Source organism: Zonotrichia albicollis, chromosome 29 (assembly GCF_047830755.1).
Source record: "Zonotrichia albicollis isolate bZonAlb1 chromosome 29, bZonAlb1.hap1, whole genome shotgun sequence".
Lineage (NCBI taxonomy): Eukaryota > Metazoa > Chordata > Aves > Passeriformes > Passerellidae > Zonotrichia > Zonotrichia albicollis.
The window spans coordinates 1464583-1484108 of NC_133847.1; the positions used below are offsets into that span (position 1 = coordinate 1464583).

The 19526-nt window shown below is 53.9% G+C and overlaps 1 protein-coding gene across 1 annotated transcript; it reads right to left on the minus strand.

The window, feature by feature from the left end:
• Positions 1 to 8730: 8730 nt before the first annotated feature.
• On the minus strand, positions 8731 to 17379 carry ANGPTL4 (angiopoietin like 4). The gene is made up of 7 exons (XM_074528625.1): positions 16804 to 17379; positions 16431 to 16541; positions 15817 to 15943; positions 11532 to 11645; positions 11354 to 11449; positions 10795 to 11070; positions 8731 to 10243 (listed from the first exon to the last, which is right to left on the minus strand). Exons 1-7 carry the CDS (start codon positions 17323 to 17325, stop codon positions 10062 to 10064), a joined length of 1428 nt encoding a protein of 475 aa, XP_074384726.1. The 5' UTR covers positions 17326 to 17379; the 3' UTR covers positions 8731 to 10061.
• Between the last annotated feature and the right edge of the window lie 2147 nt (positions 17380 to 19526).

The following is a 19526-nucleotide window of genomic DNA, read 5'->3' on the forward strand; positions in this document are numbered from 1 at the left end:
GTGAGGAAACTCCCCTGTCACCCCTTGTCAGACCATTCAGATGCTGCTCTGAGGGTGCCACCGTCAGCAGACTGGCACTGCTGGGGTCACAGCCCCTTTGCAGCAGAGGCTGCAGTGTGAGTCCCTGTACAGGCCCCGTGTGGATCCCTGCACACCCCACAGGCCCCGTGTGGGGCCCTGCACACCCCACAGCCCCCCAGTCAGACCAGCTTCTCTCACCAGCTCAGCCCCAGGTTCCTACAGCACAGCCCCAGACTCCAGTTCCTTTGTGGTGCTGGGCACTGGAGCATCCCACAACAGCCCTCCCTTTGTTTTAGTGGAGCACCCTGCTAATATATTGAAAGGAAAAAGAAAAAAACTTTCAAGATATTTCAGTACTGCCCTTATATACAATATTATCACAAGTAAAAAACATAGCAGAATTAAGGCCAACAGGGTGAAGTACAACATAGACTCCTGTGCACAAATACTTCACAAAATCACAAAGGATTCTCAGAAGGCAGTTATTTATCAACCTGTTGATCACAGATTCACAGAATCATTAAGGTTGAAAAAGACCTCTGAGACCACCAAGTCCAACCTATGATCAAGCACCACCTTGTCCACTAGACCAGAGCACTGTGCACCACATCCAGTCTTTTCTTAAACACCTTCAGGAACAGTGACTCCAACACCTCTCTGGACAGCCCATTCCAGTGTCTAATCACCTTTTCTGTGATTGTCCTTCCTAATGTCCAATGTAAACTTCTAGTACAGCTTGAGACTGTCCTCTTGTCCTGTTGCTGGCAGCCAGGTAGAAAAGCCCAACTCCCACCTGGTTCTACCCTCTTGTCAGGAAGTTGTGAAGAGCAAGAAGGTCCCCTCTGAGCCTCCTTTTCTCCAGGCTGAGCCCTCTGAGCCCCCTCAGCTGCTCCTTATAAGACACTTGCTCCAGATCCTTCACCAGCTTTGTTGCTCTTCTCTGGACTCAGCACCAAAATGTCCTTCCTGAACTGAGTGGCCCAGAACAGCACACAGAACTCAAAGTGCTGCCTCACCAGTGCTAAGTTCAGAAGAGGAATCACCTCCCTGGTCCTGCTGGCCCCACCTTGGCTGGTACAGGCCAGGTGCTGTTGACCTCCTTGGCCTGAACACTCCTGGCCTTGTGTTCAGCTGCTGTTGACCAGCATCCGCAGGCCCTTCTCTGCTGGGAGCTTTCCAGCCACTCTACCCCAAACCTGCATCACTGCAGGGGATTATTGTGGCCAAAGTGGTGGGAATTGGTCTTTTTAAGCCTTGTGCTGTTGGTCTTGGCCCATCAATCCAGCCTGTGCAGATCCCTCTGCAAGTTCTTCCTACCCTCCAGCAGATCAACACTGCCACCCATCTTGGTGTCACCTGCGAATTTACTCAGGGTGGGCTCAATCCCCTTATTCAGATCATCAATAAATAAACTGAACAGAACTGGGCTCAACACTGATCACTGCTCACTGCTAGTGAAACTAATTGAACAGATCATCTACTGGTTGTTTGATGTGAGAAGAGTATATCCAATTTTTCTTACCCATAACTTTAACAGCAAAATAGGAACACAGTAAAACAGCACATGACCCCTCCTATCTAGGTACTCATTTGGATTTTCTAGAGAATACCTTATTTAAAATTCCATCTCCAGGCTGTATATCATGTACCTGTATTTCAGGGGATTGAGCTGATAACACTGAGCATACTTTGTTCTTTGAACCCTTTCTGAATATATATGACACACTGGGTCAATCTCCATCCAATAAGCTGGGATATAAGATCTTGGCATAGCTAAGTGCCTTCCAAAGAGAATTTGTGTTCATGTCAGCCCTATAGCTTATCACAGAGTATTCTGAGTATGCCACAGAGCCAAATGTAAGGCTTCTGGACATTTCAGATTAGTGTACATGCATATTTTCACTATCTTTTCTTTTAATGTTCTGTTAATTCTCTCTACCTCTCCTGAAGACTGTGAGTGATGTGGTATATGTAATTTCCTTTCTCTTCCTAAAGATTTGTACAGCTGATGGATTATATTTGCTGTAAAATGAGCACCTCAGTCTGTTTCACTAAGCTCTGGAACCCTGAGTATCAGGTACAACTTCCTTTAGCCAGGCATTTACTACTCCTCCCGTGTCAGCCCTTCATGTTGGAGAGGCTCCTGCCCAGCCTGGCAGCTGACCTACCTTTACCAGCCACTCCTGTGCATAGGATCTGTGCAGCCTCTGGAAAGCGAAGCAGGCCCATGGTGACCCTTCCACCTCTGAGCTTGCTCTGTTACATCAGAGCTTTGGGCAAGCTGCACAGCTACTAGTAATTTATTTTGCAGCAGCCTAAATTTCTGGAGCTGCCCACACTTTTTGTCCCTCCATGGGCTTTACCCTGAAACCATCTGACCACAGTTACTAAACATTTCTTTGGCAAACCAGTTTTTCTCCAGCTGACCATATTCCATCATCATTTTGAGTTGCCTTCCACTTTTCCCATCTCTTTTCTTCTGTTGAGCCATCTTTCTCTTAGATAGTTTGAAATTCTGTCAAATTGGGCCTTTCACTTTCAACAACCATTAGGCAGAGTCACAGTACCCCATCATGCCAGAGGCTGCCTAGCTGTGCCTTCACAGCTGCATCAGCTGGGGCATTGTAATGCCTCCAGAGTGGGCTGGAGGCACTCCAGCAGTTTCTGCAGGGAATTCTACAGCTTCTAGCAAACTGCATATTTCTTCTCCATTGGATACTCTGCTGATGTGAAAAATCCCTGCTCTTTCCATAACATTCCTGCTGCATGACAAACACCAAAAGCCTAGCAAATATCAAATGTATAGCTGTTAACTCAGTTCCCTCTTCCCAGATGTGCAGCAGGAGCCAAGGCTGCTCCCTGTGTGCTGCTCCTTGCTAGGAGTGCTTCAGCTTCTGTTCCCTGTTCCTGGCATCCCCATGGGTGGCCTACCCAGACCATCACTGTCCTTGCAGGTAGGAGGATGAGCCCAGAGCCAGACCTTGGTTATGTGAGGGAACATCAGTTAATGGAAATCTTCATCCCTTGCTCAGACTGGAGATGTGCTTCTCCATTGTCAGGTAGAGGCATTCGGCTCGCTGCATTCAAGGTGTTGCATCTTTTTAAGAGTATCTGCTGTTAGGAGGATTTGTTGTGACAGAGCTGGGGTTGGATACTGTTTCAACAGTATCTCCACCTCCTGTGGGACGTGGACTGTTGCAGGATGTGGGGGGGTGACTTTTCTCTAACGTTGCTGCTGTTGCCACCACCTGTTTATGGCAGGCTGGTGCTCCCCCTGCAACTGGATCCAGATGAACTGAGGAATGTGTGACCAGTCTGGTAGGGTCCCATTTCCTATGTTGCTACTCCAGTGGCCGTTTCTTTATGCTCATGTGGACACACACACACACACACATATAGGTAAATATAACTTTTTTTCAGTAACAAAAATATTTTCCTTTTCACTGAAGGGAAAATACAAAGCATTTGGAGTGGAACCAGTTTCCTGCTCAGGCAGGACTTTTTGCCCACTGTCCTGGAAGAAAATGAAAGTTTTCCCAAGGTAATAGAAATAATATTAGTGTAAGAAGGTTTGCTGCTGCTTTGCACATGCCACTAGTCGCAGCCATAGGTGATGTCCTCCCTTCATGAATAGAACACAGCAGATCTTCAAGAACAGCTACAACAGCTCTCCTTATTCTGAGGGAAGTCTTCAAATATTACTTGTATGGTATGCTTATCATCCCTTCACCTAATATAAATGTACATGGAGAAAAATGTGCTTTTATAGATGTTCTTTTAGAAATATACAAAAATAGCAAATTATGAGCAAGTGCATGTCCACAGGGAATCTCATATACATACAAAAATAAAGTGGTGTTTGAGCTGACACATACCTGGAGAACATGTTCCATGGTATTTCTAGTTTACACCCCAACAGTCCATTCAAATAGTTACAACTAAATCTGAATTCACAAAAAATTTAACTTTTCCAGGAAAACTGACACAAGCAGTACACATTTTGAAGCTGAGGTACCTCTGCTTGTGGATCTACCCGAATCTCCCATTTTGAGGAGGCTCTGTGTGCACAGTGACCCCGAGGGAGCAGCTCCCTCTGCAGATTTTTGTGCCCCAGAGAGAGGGCTCTCCTGGAAGCTGCAACAAAAGCTTCCCAGAAGCCCACAATTCTTTTTTTTTGAATCAACTCTTAGATTAAAATGTCTTGAAGGAATCACCAAACCTAAATACTGTTTCTAGCACACGATTTTTACTAGGTTCTCACTGTGTCTTTTAAAATGCTTCAACCACTCTCCCTCAGCCTTTTTTCCTCTGACCCCAGCTCAGCCCAGCCCACTGAGCGCCCTCAGTCCCCGCAGGGCCCCGGCCGGGCAGGTGTTAGAGAGCTTGCAAGGGTTTTCAGAGTGAAGAGAAAGGCAAGAATCTTGACTTCATGTTCAGAAGGCTTGATTTATTATTTTATGATATATATTACATTATTACTATGCTAAAAAGAATAGAAAGTTCTCAGAAGCTAGCTAACTTAAGAATAGAAAAGGAATGAATAACAAAGTTCTGTGTCTCAGCACAGAGTGAGACTCCGCTCTGCCGTGAGTGGTCAGTAAATCCAAACATTCACCCAAGACCAATCACAAATCTACCTGTTGCATTCTACAGCAGCAGATAACCATTGTTTACATTTTGTTGCTGAGGCCACAGCTTCTCAGAAGGGGGAAAAATCCTAAAGAAAGGATTTTTGTTGGGAATTTAGCTGTTAAGGACTGGAAAAGTACAAAACCGTGGCTAATTCCAAGTCCTGCACCTGTGTAGATAGTGTGTCCTTGGGACTAGCTGTAGTATAATAACAAACAGTGAAAGAGACATGAGAAAAGAGAGATGTAACCCCTAAGGAATGAGGATGAGTTAATGCTATAGTTTAACCAATAGATTGCTTGGCTTACAGAATATTCATAAGCTTATTATTTGCTGTATAAATGTTTGATACTTTCTTCAATAAACTGGAGCAGAAGGACCTGAGGGACCGGGACTGGACCGGACCCGAAGGGCCTGTGATGAACCAACTGGTGTCCTGGTCCCCTTCCTTCGACAGATTTTTATGAAAAGATGTCGGTGACAGGCAGGGCTGCGGACACGGCCCCGGCCCCACCACACTGGTGCCGCTCCCGGGGCCGTGGATGCGCTCCCGGCACAACGGGGATTGTTCTGCACGGCCTCGGCCAAGGGCGGCTTCTTGTCAGTGCTTCTTGTCCCACCTTTTCAAGCACTAAGAGGGGCTTGAACCACCTTTTTACACGCTAAAAAGAATATGCTTTACCACCTTCTGTGTGTGCCTCCCGTGGGGCTCCAATCCCTGCAGGAGCGTCACCAAATCTGAACAAAATTATGCCTCAACAGATGGGCCCAGGACCACCCTTAGCGTTTATATTGAATGTGCTCAGGGAATTTGAACAGCCATGCTCAGGCTCCTCCCTGCTCCAAAGATGTAGATGAACTCACCTGGTAGCACCGTTTGGGTGCTTGGAGAAGGAAGACTCTAAAGGTAGTGGGTCCCACCTGGATCGACAAACTATAAAGGAAACCTTTCTGACCGGTCTAATGCCCCTCTGGGCACCCCACTGAGCCACCTGCTCTGCCTGTGCTCCTCAACAGCCAGCGGGGGTCCTGCTAGTCCCAAATATTTTGTTAAACTCTGCTGGGGTCCACACCCTGAAGAGCTGTCTATGCCATCTGCTTCTTTTTTGAACATGATAGAAGCTTGCTCAAAATGATCGCATGAGATGCTGAAATTTGTCCTGAGAGCCTCAACCCCTGCAGTGTCCCAGAGACACAGACACCTGCTCGGTATGTTTGAGCCAGGATTTCCCCTTCCCACCCTCTTAGTGGGATCTGAACCCCTAGGAGTCCACGAGCACCCTCAAGGAGCTGCCCCAGAGCCCTCTGCTTGGGAGGTGTCCCTGGTAAAGGTGCAGGGGCAAAGCTCTGCCTGGCACATCCACAAGAAACTCAATTTGTGCTCAGTGCTGCTGAGCTCCAGCAGAAGAGCTGAAGCTACTGGGAGGACTGGGAGGCTCCTGGCACCCCTGATCTGCCAGACACCCTGAGGCATTGGGAGCCAGGGATGACTTTGAAAGTGTGACCCTTGCTAGTGCTAGTGAGGCTGAGTGCTGGGCTGGGGGTGTCTGGTGGGTGGAGAACTTTTCTCTTGCTTTCAGTTTGCTGTTCCTTGGCTGTGTGGCAGGTCTCTGGTCTCACTGGGGATTTGCCATTTTGCCTTTTTTTGGGTTTGTACCCCTGCTGTGGTGCTACACTGGTGGTGGGGGCTCAGGTGATGCCTCTGGCTTACTCACTCCAGCACCTTGGTGGCGTGGATGCAGGGGTTCAGCCTGCCCTTCCTAGCTGGTGCAGCTCTGTGTGCACACAAACACCTTCCCTTTTTGCCAAATAACGATTTGGTTTCCACTGAAGAATGAAAAAGAGCTTGAGGCTCTGCTGTCACCTCTCTTGATGGCTGTTGTTACTGTTCAGAGGGAGCTTTGTGCAGCAGGCTGAGCCTATCCTCACTTTTTGAAGCCACAAACACAACTGACTCGAGATGTTGGTGCCTGATGCAAAACTTCATCTTGATCAAATGATGCTTTGTGAGAATCCCGGGACAATCCACTTCTCCTGACGGCTCCAAGCTCGGCACTGAGCGGCAGGCACGCCAGCTCGGCGCCACCCATTGGAGCACAGCCCCAGACTATCCCACAGTGCTGCTGGCCCCAAAAACCCCATCCCACCATGTCCAGACCCTGCAGCCTTTGGTCCACACCATCCCCACCTTCAGAAGCAGCCCTTAGACCAGCCCTCACTGGGGTTTTGCTGGGGGCTCCTGAAGTGCCGGGTGGCACAGCAGGTCCCGGCCCCTGCAGGAGCACGGCTGCTTTGGGAGCAGCAGGAGCTGTGCTCAGGGCTGTTCCTGCCGGAGCTGTGCTCGGGGCTGTTCCTGCCGGAGCTGTGCTCGGGGCTGTGCTCGGGGCTGTGCTCGGAGCCGTTCCTGCCGGAGCTGTGCTCGGGGCTGTGCTCGGGGCTGTGCTCGGAGCCGTTCCTGCCGGAGCTGTGGTCTGGGCTGTGCTCGGAGCCGTTCCTGCAGGAGCCGTGCTCGGAGCTGTGGCTCGGGGCTGTTCCTGCCGGAGCTGTGGCTCGGAGCCGTTCCTGCAGGAGCCGTGCTCGGAGCTGTGGCTCGGAGCCGTTCCTGCCGGAGCTGTGCTCGGGCCGCGCTGTGCGGGGCTGGCGCTGGAGGGAGCCCTGAGGCAGCTCCGAGACGCTGCCACGAGCTACAGTTGAAGTGGTTGTTAAAAAGCAAAGAGGTGGGGGACTTTAGATGAAAACAGATCCTGACTTGGCTTCTGCAGAGGGAGCTTGAAGGGGCCCGAGGATGCCACATGCTCCAGTGTGGCACCGATGGCCCTGGGGCATGGGTGGCACAGACACTGATGGAATGTGCAGCAGAACAGGCAAGACTGAGACACACAGAAAAGGAGAAGCTGTGATCCCCCTAGCATAGGCAAGATTTAGAGCATTTAGCATTTGCCCATTTGTCATTTACTAAACCCTGGACGGTGTCTGGTACTGGCTGGTACCACCCACCAGGCACCTCCTGCAGATCAAATACATCACAAAGACTTGGGGAGCAAACCCCAAGTATGCAAAAAAACTGGCATTGCAGAAGAGCTCCTTCAGCAGCTTCTATTTGATGCATAAATCCCACCTCAGTCTCATCACTTTAACATCCAGACTAAAACATGCACTCCAGTATCTGCTGCTGCACTCAAGGACTAAGCAGGTTTTGAATTAAGCAAAGAGAATATTAAAAATGCATTTCTGAATGCAGGAGTGGGCACAGAGCTGGGCATAATGGGCTGTTTGCACAATTGTGCTTGGAGCTATCATCAACCCTGGGATTTCCCCCAGGGAAGCAGGACAGATGTGGGAGCTGGGGCCACATTTAGGTACATGAGGTATTTATAGAGCTGCTCAGGGGACTAGACCAGTCTCATCTCCTCTTCCTTCCTTGTATAGCAAGCAAGAACCTAGGATTTTCTCCAGCTGTAGTATATTTGAGCTGGAGGAAAAAATATAGAGGGGATTGGGAGCACTGCTGGAATTTACCCCCATCACCTTAAAGATCCCTGCTCCAGCCCCAGCTCATCTCATCCCCACATCTGCAATCACCCCCATAGAAGTGACAATAAATGCTTTTGGAGATGACTACACAGATGTGTTGCTATTTAATGGGACTTGCCCTGATCAGCTGACGGCCTGGATTTTCTTTGTTGGGCCTGGATTATCCAGACTTCAACCTCTGCTCATTTTCAAAGAGTTGGCACAGGCTTTTCCAGCCACCTTCAAGGAATGTCCCCTTCCTTCAAAGGTCTGCCATCAGGGAATAAGAAAACCCAACACATCAGCACTTCTTAAGAAGCTGCTGCCACACAGTCTAATTTCCAGGAAGAAAAGAAATTAAACTTCAAGCAGATTAAAACCTGCTGCTGGGCCCTATACCAGCAATTTATCAGAGCTTCATAAGGCTACAGCTGAACACGGAGGCCAGAAGGGAGTCAAGTGCTTAGGTCACAATTCCAATAAAGTTTTCAAATGCAGACTCATCACAATGCTCCCACACACCTGCCACAGGTAAACCATCAGGAAAATAATCCAGGCAGGACACTTAAAGGCTTGTTTTTATTAAAAGACATCTTCAGAAAAGATATTTTAGTACAAAAAATGTTTAAAATACACAAACTACACTTGCTTTCCTTTCCAGCATCAACATTTATAAATTACACCACATTGTTATTAACACTGCATTTAAATATCAAAACAAATTGAAACAGAGAATTCATCAACGAGTCCAACATCCTACAAACAACTATGTACAGTATTTAGCAGCTAGGAGCTCTAGCACAGTAGTCAATATGACTTCAATAGGGCAGGATGCTTGGGAAGCCCCAAGACTGTAGCTTAGCCTGTAAGTTTTCAGGGACCTGTTTTGGCCACCTCTCCCCAGACACCCACCCCAAAGGCAGAGGTGATGCCATACACCATAGTACACAGCTAATGAAGTGTGGCTCTTGCAGAGAAACCCTGCTGTCCCCTGGCTTTGTAGTACTGGGATACACATGCAGGACAGGTCCAGTCTGTGAGGTGTCCGGTGGAAGAGGGCAGCCCCTCCTTCTGGGGCGCTGACAGTGCCAGCAAGGCTGGTGCCCCCAGGGACAGCCACTGCTCTGGGTCTGTGCTGTCCCACTGCTGTCCTACCCACCCCCAGCAGCACTGGCAGGCAGAGCTGCCCAGGACCTGGCCCCTCAGGCAACCAGCTGCAGGATCTCACCCAACAGGCTCAGAGCTGGAAGCAGTTTTCCCAGCTCCCAGCAAATTCCAGCACAGCCAGAAATACAGGTCTTCAAAGGGAAGGCAAGTGAGCCGGAGGTCTCCCCTTCTGCACAGGTCACTGTCAGCTTTCCCACCGAGCCCTGCACCTCAGGGGGCAGGGGCTGCACAGATGGAGCTGCCTGAGCTCACTGCCCCCAGCCCCTGCACAGGAAGGAGCTCCAGGGGCTCTCACAGGGGGTACCTGGGACATCATTGGGGAACAACAGTGAAAGACAGGACATAGCAAGACTCCATACCCAGTGCTGTGGTCCAGAGCAGTGAGACACTTCCTGTGCCCCTCCTGCCCCAGGCCCAGCTCATCAACACAGTACAGAAATGTTAAGACAGGATACAAAGCACCGGACAATTTGAACTTGCTGCAGCAGCACATGGCAGGTCAGAAAACCCTTGTGCATGCTCTGGAGGTGGATCTCCCTCCTGGGGCTCCTCTTCGGGTTTGGGAACTCCCATCCAGAGATTCTGGCAATGTGGAGCTGTTTTACTTTTAGTGAGGAGCAGTGTTGTGCCTCTAAAGGGCTTCTAACCAAGGAAGGGGAGGTTGTTTTCTGTAAACACTGAGTGATGGAGCTCAGGTCCATGCTCCACAGAGAAAGTCTCAAGTAGGAACTTTAGGGCTCTGTTTCCAGTGCTGCAGGTTGGATTTTCATGATGGTTGACTTCAGGGGGTAGTACCTGCCCTTCCATGTCTTCCAGAAGATGCCCTGCTTGCGCTCGTGCCTCTGCCGTGGGATGGAGCGGAAATACTTCCCATTGAGGTTGGCATGGCCACAGGTGCTGAACCACCAGCCACCTATACGGGCAATGAAGGGACAATTTTAACTCATAGAAATTCCAGACAGAAAAAACTAGGTTCAATGCAGCTGATGCCCCTATTTCCCCCATTTTTCTAGAACTTCAGGATCTTAAAAGACCGCCTCATGTACAGCCAAGGAGTCCCATGCACAGGGAATCTCTCACAGATCTGACACGACTTCAGGCTGCATCTGCAAATCCAGGTTGCTGCTCTTTGTGTGCAAAACCCTCTCCAAGCCTTCAGCAGCCAGGGCAAGGGGGGCCCTCTGCTCTGCTTGAAAAGGTTCCATGCTAAGTGGCAGACAGCAAAGCTGTTATGAGCACAGATGCTTGGGCCAAGACCTGAATCATGAACCCTCCCTCGGCTTCAGCTTCCCTCTTGGTTCCCTGCACAGTTCTTCCCAAAGAAGCAGTTGTCCCAGGGGACAAGACCAGCTCAACAGCAAAGGGTTTCTAGTGCCACAGGGTCTGGGTCCCACCAGACCACCACCAGACAGTGGAGGGCTGAAAGGGAAGTGCACATACTGGGATAGAAATCCTCAGACTGACCTGAGAGGTGTTTGGCACAGTTTGTGTCAGCTTTAAGGTCATGGTCACGGTCCCGAGTGGAGAAGGGCAGCTGCCTGAATTCCCCAATGGCGTTTTCCAGCTCTCCAGACAGAGGCCCCAGCAGGTTGAGTGTGTAGGCTGTGCTCTCACCACCCAGACTGAAGACAAATTGAACCACCTGGGAATTCCCCTCCCAGTCTTCCAGCTCAATAAGGAGATTGTACTTTCCCTCTTGGACAAGGTGATGTATCTTCTCCAGGCCCAGCCAGAAGTCACCTGAAATAAGACTCATGACTTTGGCTGCAGGGACACAAACATGCCATGAAAAGCAGAGATATGAGCAAGCTCCAGAGACCAACAGGGAAAACCTAGGATACTGCAGTGTTTGAATCATTGTCTGGCACCTGCAGGACACATCAGGAAGATCAAGGACCCCTGCTCTGCAAGCACTGTCCCACCCTTCAGCCTACATTTGTGCTCCAGAGGCCAGCAAGGGGAATACCTTTGGCTAAGCCTCCCTCATCCCACAGTGAGAACACAGACACCACCATCCACCTACCACGAAGGTCTCCAAAGCCATTCTTGTAGGCATCCCACAGCTGGTCAAAGTCCACAGAGCCATCCAGGCGCCTCTGGATCACTGTCCAGCCACCCTCTGTGAGAAGGGAAACACAGTCACAGGGGTTGCCATTGACCAGGCCACCCTGCCAAGGGCCCGGGACGCTGCACGGCTTTACCTGCAGTCATGTCACAGTAGACTTTGAAGGGCTGAGAGCCTGTGGGCTGTACCTGGAAAACGCCACTGCTTCGCTGCCCAGCCAGGAAGAGCTGGTGGCAACCCTCTGGGAGCTCTGCAGGGGAAGGAAACAGCGACTGAGGAGATGGCCACGAGCCCCAGTTCCTCAGCAGGTTGCTCCAGCACAGCCCCGGCACTTGCAGCCCTGGCCACGAGCCCGGCCAGCTGTGCTCAGCTCCGGACACGTGCTGGGGACAACGGCCCCTGACCTCAGCATCTTTAAACACTGTGACCCCACATCTTCCCTTTTATTCAAACAGAGCTCCTTGGGCTCTCATCCAAGGCAGAAGCCAGGCTTTGGGCCAGGCTAGAGTGACCTCAGCTGGAGAACAGGGCTCCCCATCAAGGAGGGACAGAGGAGTTCCCAGGTCCCTCTACACTCACAGACAGGAGTGGCCCATTTGGGGTGGGGCAATGCCCAAGTATCCCCATCCCACACGAGGCTGAAGCAGGTAAAGACGAAGTCCTGACATCAGGAAGGTGGCCGAGCATCCAGCACATGACCTCTTTCTCCCAGCAGCTGTGGTGGCCCAGACAGACCTCCTGCTGGGCAGCCTGCCACCAGCAGGCACAGCGCCAGGCTGGGGTGACCCTTTTTCCAAGATACACTGACTGAGCCAGGGAGGGCGGTGGACTCTGGGAGCCTCAGCTCATTGCAGGAACGGATTGCCCAGGGTGGAGCCACACCCTGCTTCATCCCCCTCCATCCCCAGGGGCTCCCACCGCTCCTTCTGCCTCCCAGGGACTTTGCCCAGAGCTGCCAGCAAAGCACCATTTCAACAGCTCTGATAAAAGTCCATCCAGGAACCACCACCCCCAGCACTTGGGAGAGATGAGGCAGGGGGAATCCATTACAACACCCGAGTCAAAAGGCCACAGAAGGATGTGCAGGACTTCAGCCCCAGGCTGCTGCACAGTCAAGGGGCTCTTTGTCAGCAGGGACAGGTGCCCCAGTCACCCCCAGACAAAGGGGCCCTGTTCTCCCCGGGCCAGGGCGGATGGGCTGTAGCTTTGGCTACCCTGGCTCACAGCTGCTGCCAGCGTGACCCTGACACACTCAAGAAACCTCAAGACAAGCCCTGGGCTGTGCTGGGGTGCTGGCTCCGGGGGTCTCCTCGCAGTAGCTGCCCCAGGGTCAGGGCTGACACCACGATCCAGAGCACAGCAAGGAGAAGGGCTTCCTCCAACAGCTGGGGGCTCCCTGGGGCAGATGGAAGGGGAGATAAAGGGCCTTTGAACTGCCAAGAGCAAAAGCAGCCCTTGCAGAGCATCACCCCATCCCATCCTCACTGGCTGCTGGGGAGAATTTACGCTGCATTGGGGTGAAGAGCAGAGCCCAAGCTGGAGGAAAGGTCGGGGGGACCCAGGGGACAGAAAAATGACACCTGCCATCACCTTTCACCCATTTCCAACATATTCCTCTCTTTCCCTTCCTCTCTCCCCACAAAATTTCCCCTCCTTGGCAGGGGCAGCCCCTCTCCCACAGCCAGCACACCCCCAGGGCAGGACTGGTGCCACCACCAGCACACCACAGGACAAGCTGTGCCCCAGCCCTACCCTAAACCCATGACACAGGGACTGTGGGCATTGTGCATCAAGGATCAAAACCACACAGAGCCCCCCCAGCAGTGCAGAGGCTGAGTGCACCCTGGATATCCCCACCTTCTGGGTGGGGAAGGGCAAAGGCAGGGAAGCAAACCAGGCTCAGAGGAAGGAACACCACAGCCAGAGGCCCCTGCTCACAGTGCCACAGCAGGAAGGCGCTGGGCTTGCCAAGCTCCTCATCTCCTCTCTCCACTGCATCTCCCAGCATTGGTGGGATGGCACCAGGTAGATGTTTAGTGGTCCCAGCATGCACAAGTCAATTCCATCCCTGCCTGTTTCTCATTTCTGGGCTCTGGCTGCACTCAATCCCTGTTCCCCTGGTGCCACAGGGACTCTCCAGCAGCTGAACGAAATGCAGCTGCTTGAACAGCCTCTGCCCAATCTTTTAGTTTGAGGAACATGCTTGTTAGTTCCAGTTCACGTTGCACATCCAAACGGCACCAGCAGAACAAGCCTTCCTGGCTGCTCCTGTGTTTCCTTTTCCCTCCCCCTTTATTTAGCCAAGCAACACAACAAGGCTGGATCTGCCTTAGGCTCTGTGTTCACCCAACAGGATTTCCAGCCATGACACAGGGGAGGTCACTAACCTGGAATAAATACCATCCTCAGGGACGGCAGGGCATGCCCAGAGCTGCCTGCATTGCCTCCCCCTCTCCCGCCCCAAGCCAGCCCCATTATTTTGGAGTCTCAGCGCCATGGGGAGAGCCTGAGCAGGGCTCTACCTTTCCCCTACTCGGCTGGCTGCCAGCAAGCACAGGCTCTGCCCAAAGACGTGATCCTCTTTCTGCAAGCTATTAAACCTCTCACTCTCCAGGCAGCTTTGAGCCTTCAACTTTCACATGCTTGGCCCCACGCCAGTTCTGCTCTGAAAAAACTTGTGTTCACTGGATGCAAATAAAAGGGTCTTTCTGCAAGGGCTGCTGGGGGAGTTCAGCGCCGCTCCTCAGGGCTGTGCTGGCCCCGGGCTCTGCCCTACCATGGCCAGAGCCGCCAGCTCTGCCCAGCTCTGAGGGCACAGGGCCAGCCTGTGTGCTATAACATTTGCCAGAAAAGGCACAGCCTTGCCAGCTCTGCCCAGCTCTGACAGCAGCCACAGGTCCCCTTGGGCACAGGGCCAGCCTGTGTGCTTTAAGATTTGCCAGAAAACTCTCTTGACTTGATAACGAAAGGAAGCCAATTTGTTTCCTGCCAGTGATACCAACATCAGGGATTGGGAAAGGAAAGGGGAAGCTCACAGCTGGTGGGACAAAATTGGCGTGTCCAGGGTCTTTCCATCAGGGACAGAGCAGCTCTGGAAGGTGCTGAGCTCACACAGCATCCGTGGGGGCTGTAGCTCTTGCTGCCTTGCACTATGCATCACAGACATTTCTGTAGCCAGTGTCAGCCAGTCCTACATCTGCATCAGCAAGTAGCAAAGGTCCCAGCCCTTCTCCCAGCATGACCCAAGAGTGGAATCAAGGGTTATACTTGATAACCTATAAAGGTCCCTTCCCACCCAAACTATGACACACACTACTGCCGGCAAGTCACAAAGCAGAGCTTGGAAAAATAACAGGAGAGAGAAGTTCTGAGAGAGTTTTCTGGCTCAGAAGTGCTGCTCTGAGTAAGGTTGGCCCTGCACAGCCCCACTGAACTGCACCCTGGAAGAGTCTGAAGCCCCACATTCCACTTCTCTTCTAGTCCATGTGGACAAGCCTTTTGCTCTGCCCAACCAGCTTTCAGACACACCAGTGACAGCTCCAGGCTCCACAGACAAGTTATCATGTGTTTTCCCATAACCATCCCTGCTGGGCCAGGCCCTGAGCAGGAATTCCCCATCCTGCCTGGTTTCTGTTTCGCTCCTGCTGAAGATCCCTGAAGCAGCACAGGCAGAGGCAGCACTGCGATCTGGCTGACACAGCATGGCAGCAGCTGCTCCTGGCCAGCAACCCCTACAGGGACATCAGTTCCTGTCTGCAGGACGTGGCACAGCTGGGGACACCTGCTCTGCAGGAGCCCCTCCAGTCCCGCTGCCAGGACAGAGGATGCTCCTGGCTCTACAGGGAACTCTCCTGCTCCAATGCACATTTCCCAGGGCTGTGAGCATCCACTGCAACTCAGCACCTCCAGCCATGGATAGTATGAGCTGAGACACTTGTGCTTCATGCATGAGCTCTGAATATGAGCCGAGAGAGAGATACACAAGCACACAGCTCTGCTCTCAGGCCAGGCCTCCCTAAACCCTACTCTCCTCCCATAGACAGCAGAGACACTTCACTGCCTGGTGTGAACAAGAGTTAACTCGAAAGAGCTGAGACCCTCCTATCCCCAGCCCACACCTGCCAGTCCTTTTTGACAAATACCTGGTCTCAGGCTTTGTCTGCTTCCCACTGCATGCCTAACAACGGGCAGCAAAAAGCCTCTTTAATCCTTAAATTCCTGCTGGACTAACACTGGCCCAGAAGACAAGGATTCTGCCTGTGCTCCAGATCCCCTCACTCTGCCATACTCCCAAGCTCCAGCTTTTCAAGCAAATCTCACATCCTGGCTCAGGACAAATGAGCCTTTTGTTTCCAAAAGGTTGCACCTGCTACAGGTTTGCTGTGGTATGGACGCGCAGAGCAGCACAAGCAGATACTCACTCTGTGTCTGCACGGGCTCCCCACTGCCATTCTGACTCTGGTTGGTGAGGTTGAGGCTTTTCTTCAGGTTTATCTTCCACTTTGGAGGCTGTGTTTTGTTGTGGTGTAGGGGAATTAGCAGATTGACCTAAAAAAGATGCACAAGTCAGAACGGTTTTATCTCAGCTTGGTTTCTATTCCATTACTCAGGGGAGTAGGTCAGCCACACACCAGCCACTCCCTGCAGCCAGAGCTGTGGCTGAACTGGCCTAGAAACCTCGAGGAACAGGAGATACCCAGTCCTGGCCAAGCCAGAAGCAATTGTGGTTTTTCACACCCATGCTAGCTAGTTCATTCTGCAGAAGAATGCAAAGGCAGAGCCCAGGGAGGCTGTTCCCACCCACCAGTCCCTGCTATTGCTCTGTGCAAACTCTCTGGAAGGGTGCAGGCTGCCACCCTCCCGCACTGAGGATCCCCTGCAGCACAGGGACCGGAGCCGGGGCCCCTTTGGAGTCCCCGAGGCCGGGGAGCACCCGCACAGCCACCGGAGCTGGCACGGCAGCGGTGTCACACCGGGGCACCCACCGGGGCATGCAGGGCCAGGCTGGGGGCTGCAGCCCAGCACAGGGGCTCACCTTGCTCTGCAGGCTTTTAATCTGCAGGTTCTGCTTGTCCAGCTTGTACTGCTGCTGCTTGATTTTCTGCAGAAGCTCCTCGATCCGCAGGTTCTGAGCATCCATCAGGGACTGCGGGGGAAGAGCCAGGTGAGCCCCATCGCTCCAGGGACGGCGCTCCCGGTGCCCCCAGACCCCTCCGCTGTCCTGCCTCTGATCCCCGCCCGCCGCTCCCGATGTCCCGGGACACTCGGGTGTTTCCCGCAGAGGTTCCCGTGTCCCCTAGCGGCTCTGGGCTGTGTCCCCCCACCAAGGCTCCCCGCTGGTGCCGGTGCAGGGCCCTGTCGCGTCCTCCCCGCCCGGCTGCGGTGCCCCTGGCGCCCCCCGTGCTCACCTGCAGCGCCCCCAGGTCCCGAGCGCTCTGGTTCCCGGCCGGCCGCGCCTGCAGCGCCAGCCGGACCCGGCCCTCCAGCCGCTCCAGCCGGCCCTGGATCGCGTCCTTGTCAGCCGCCACCTCCTCCAGCCGCTGCCGCAGCGCCTCGGAGAGGTTGAGCAGCTGCCGGCCGCGGCCCTCCAGCTCCCGCACGCTGCCCCGCAGCCGCTCGCCGCGCTCCTGCGCCTCCCGCGCCTGCCGCAGCAGCCGCCCCAGGGAGCTGTTGTGGGCGCTCAGCCGCCCGCCCAGCTCCCGCAGCTGGCCCTTGGTGCGCTCCACGTGCTCCTTCAGGCCGTGCCCCAGCTGCAGCAGCCCGTGGGCCAGCACGTTCACCTCGTCCCAGGAGGCGAACTGCGCCCGCCGCTCCCGGCCGGCCCCCGCCGCCGCCGCCCGCCGCTCGGGCCCGGCTCCCGGTGCGGGCGCGGGGGCCGCGGCCAGCCCCGCCGCGCACAGCAGCAGCAGCGCCGCGCCGCCGAGCTGCATCGTGCCTGCTCCGCTCCCCGTGCCGCCGCCGCCGCCCTGCTTTTATGCCCCGGTGGCGGGGAGGGCCCCGCACCGGCCCCTCCCAGCCCACCCGGCCCCGCCGCTTTGTTCGCCCTCCCCGTCCGCCGTGCCTAAGGCCCCGTATCCGCCGCCCGTTCCCGGTCTTGTCCGCCCTCGGTCCCTGTCGCTGAGCCCTGCCTGCACCAGTCCTCATCTCTGCTCCCATCCTTATCTCCGTCTCCATTCCTGTCCTTGCCCTGGTCTCCATCCCTGTCCCCATTCCCCTCCTCATGCCATCCCCAATCCCACTTCTGTCCCCCTTCCCATCTGCTTTCCTATCCCTAGGGGTCCCCGTTCCAATCCCTACCTTATGCCTGTCCCCTTTCCTATCCCCGTTCCCATCCCTTTCCCCATGCCCATCCCTATCCCATCCCTCCTGACTGTCCTGCCCCTCATCCTGCCCTGGGCCCCCAGATCTGCACCAAGCCCCGATGGTTCCCCCAGTCCCGTGGATCCGCCCGCGTCACCCTCCGAGGCCGCGCCCCTCCGGGACGCGCTGACCCCGGGCGGGAGCACCCTGTGGCACAGAGGGACCCGGTGGCACAGGGCTCTGCTGGGGACCCGGTGGCACAGAGGGACCCGGTGGCACAGAGCTCTGCTGGGGATCCTGTGGCACAGGTGGGTGCTGCCAGCCCTGGGGAGGGGACATGCTTAGAGTCAGCTCCTCTGTACACCTGAGGGAAGCAGGATGTTCACTCCTCTTAACGTTCCTGGTCTCCAAGAGCAACGAGGATGAATAGATCCATCTCTCGCTACCCTCCCCCCACAGGTTTCAATCACCCCCTGTGAAAAATGCGCATCTTATTGTATTTGTCAATGTCTTGACAACGTCTTGGTTTCTGGTACTTCCTTCTTGTTCTGCCTTTTTTCTGCTGGCTTAAAGGGATTTTCCATTCTCTGTGTTTTCTTTCCGTGAAGGAATTCCCGCACCGCGATGAGCGGCTGTCGGCTGTGCTCGGATCGGAGCAGATGGAGCCCTTCTGCTCCCTCCCTACGGGGCGCTGCCTCCCGCTGCCCCAGCGCTCCATCCCTGCCCTGCGCGCAGCCTCGGGCAGGAGCTGCCTCTCCTCCCGCTCTGCATCTCGGAGCCAAATCCGAGCGAGCTTCCCCCGCTCCTGGCTCTGGCCGATGTGAGCCCCCTGGGCCCGGGGCTGCAGCCCCCGGTTCCCGGGCCGAGCTCCACTCCAGCCCTCAGCACTTCTGCCTCCATCCCAGCGCTGCTGCTCAGAGCCCTGAGCTCAGGCCCCGGGGAAAGGCTTTTCAGCTTGCCCCAAAAGGCCTGGCAGGAGAATTTCTCTTTCCGACATCTCCAAGTATTTCTCAGGCTGATGCTGTCCGAAGGGTGAGTGAGAGGCTTCAGAGAACACACTCAGCAGCAACAGCTCAGGGTGGAGTCGCAGAGGTTAAAGAGGAATTTCAGAAATTCCAGCAGGCACACACTCCAGAGAGTCCCAAGCCCCCTCCCCAGCCACTGTTTTCACATTTATTTCATGGTCAGAAGGAATTTTTCAAGTGAGGGAAGAGGAAAAAAAACCCAGGTATGAAACACTGCAGGAGAAAAAGAAAATAAAAATGTGAACAACTTCTTTCAAAATCTTTGTGCTTTTGGGGTCTCCCTTTGTGCTCTCCCTGGCACTGTTGCTAGAGAGGAGCTGGGGACATAGAGGTGGTGGTGGGGAGGGGGATGCATTGCCCCCCTCCAACAGCCTTCTCTGCTGGCCTGTGCCCCCTTGCCCTCAGGCCATGGCCCCCCTGCCAAGGACAGATCTGCCACCATACCCACCACCCCTGAGTGCTGTTGGGGCTGCCAAAAATTCCCAGATGGAATCTGAAAAATGAAAATTCTCCTTTTCAGCTTGTATTGCTGGTTTTGGCATCCCAGGAGGGAGCAAGCTGGCAGGAGTGATGCCTGGGGTTGGAGCACTTGGCACCCCAAGAGCCCTCTGGACTGGAAAACACCAACCCTTGAGTCACTGGGACAAACAGGGAAGCACAGTTTCATGTGTTGGCTGTTGCTGTGGGTTAAGACGTCAGGCAGAATGAATCCTGTGTGAGCTCTGCTCCCTCCCACCATTACCCAACGCTGCAGCTTGTCCTGGGAAACCACGGGGTTACTCCGAGTGCTGCAGCAGACATGTTTC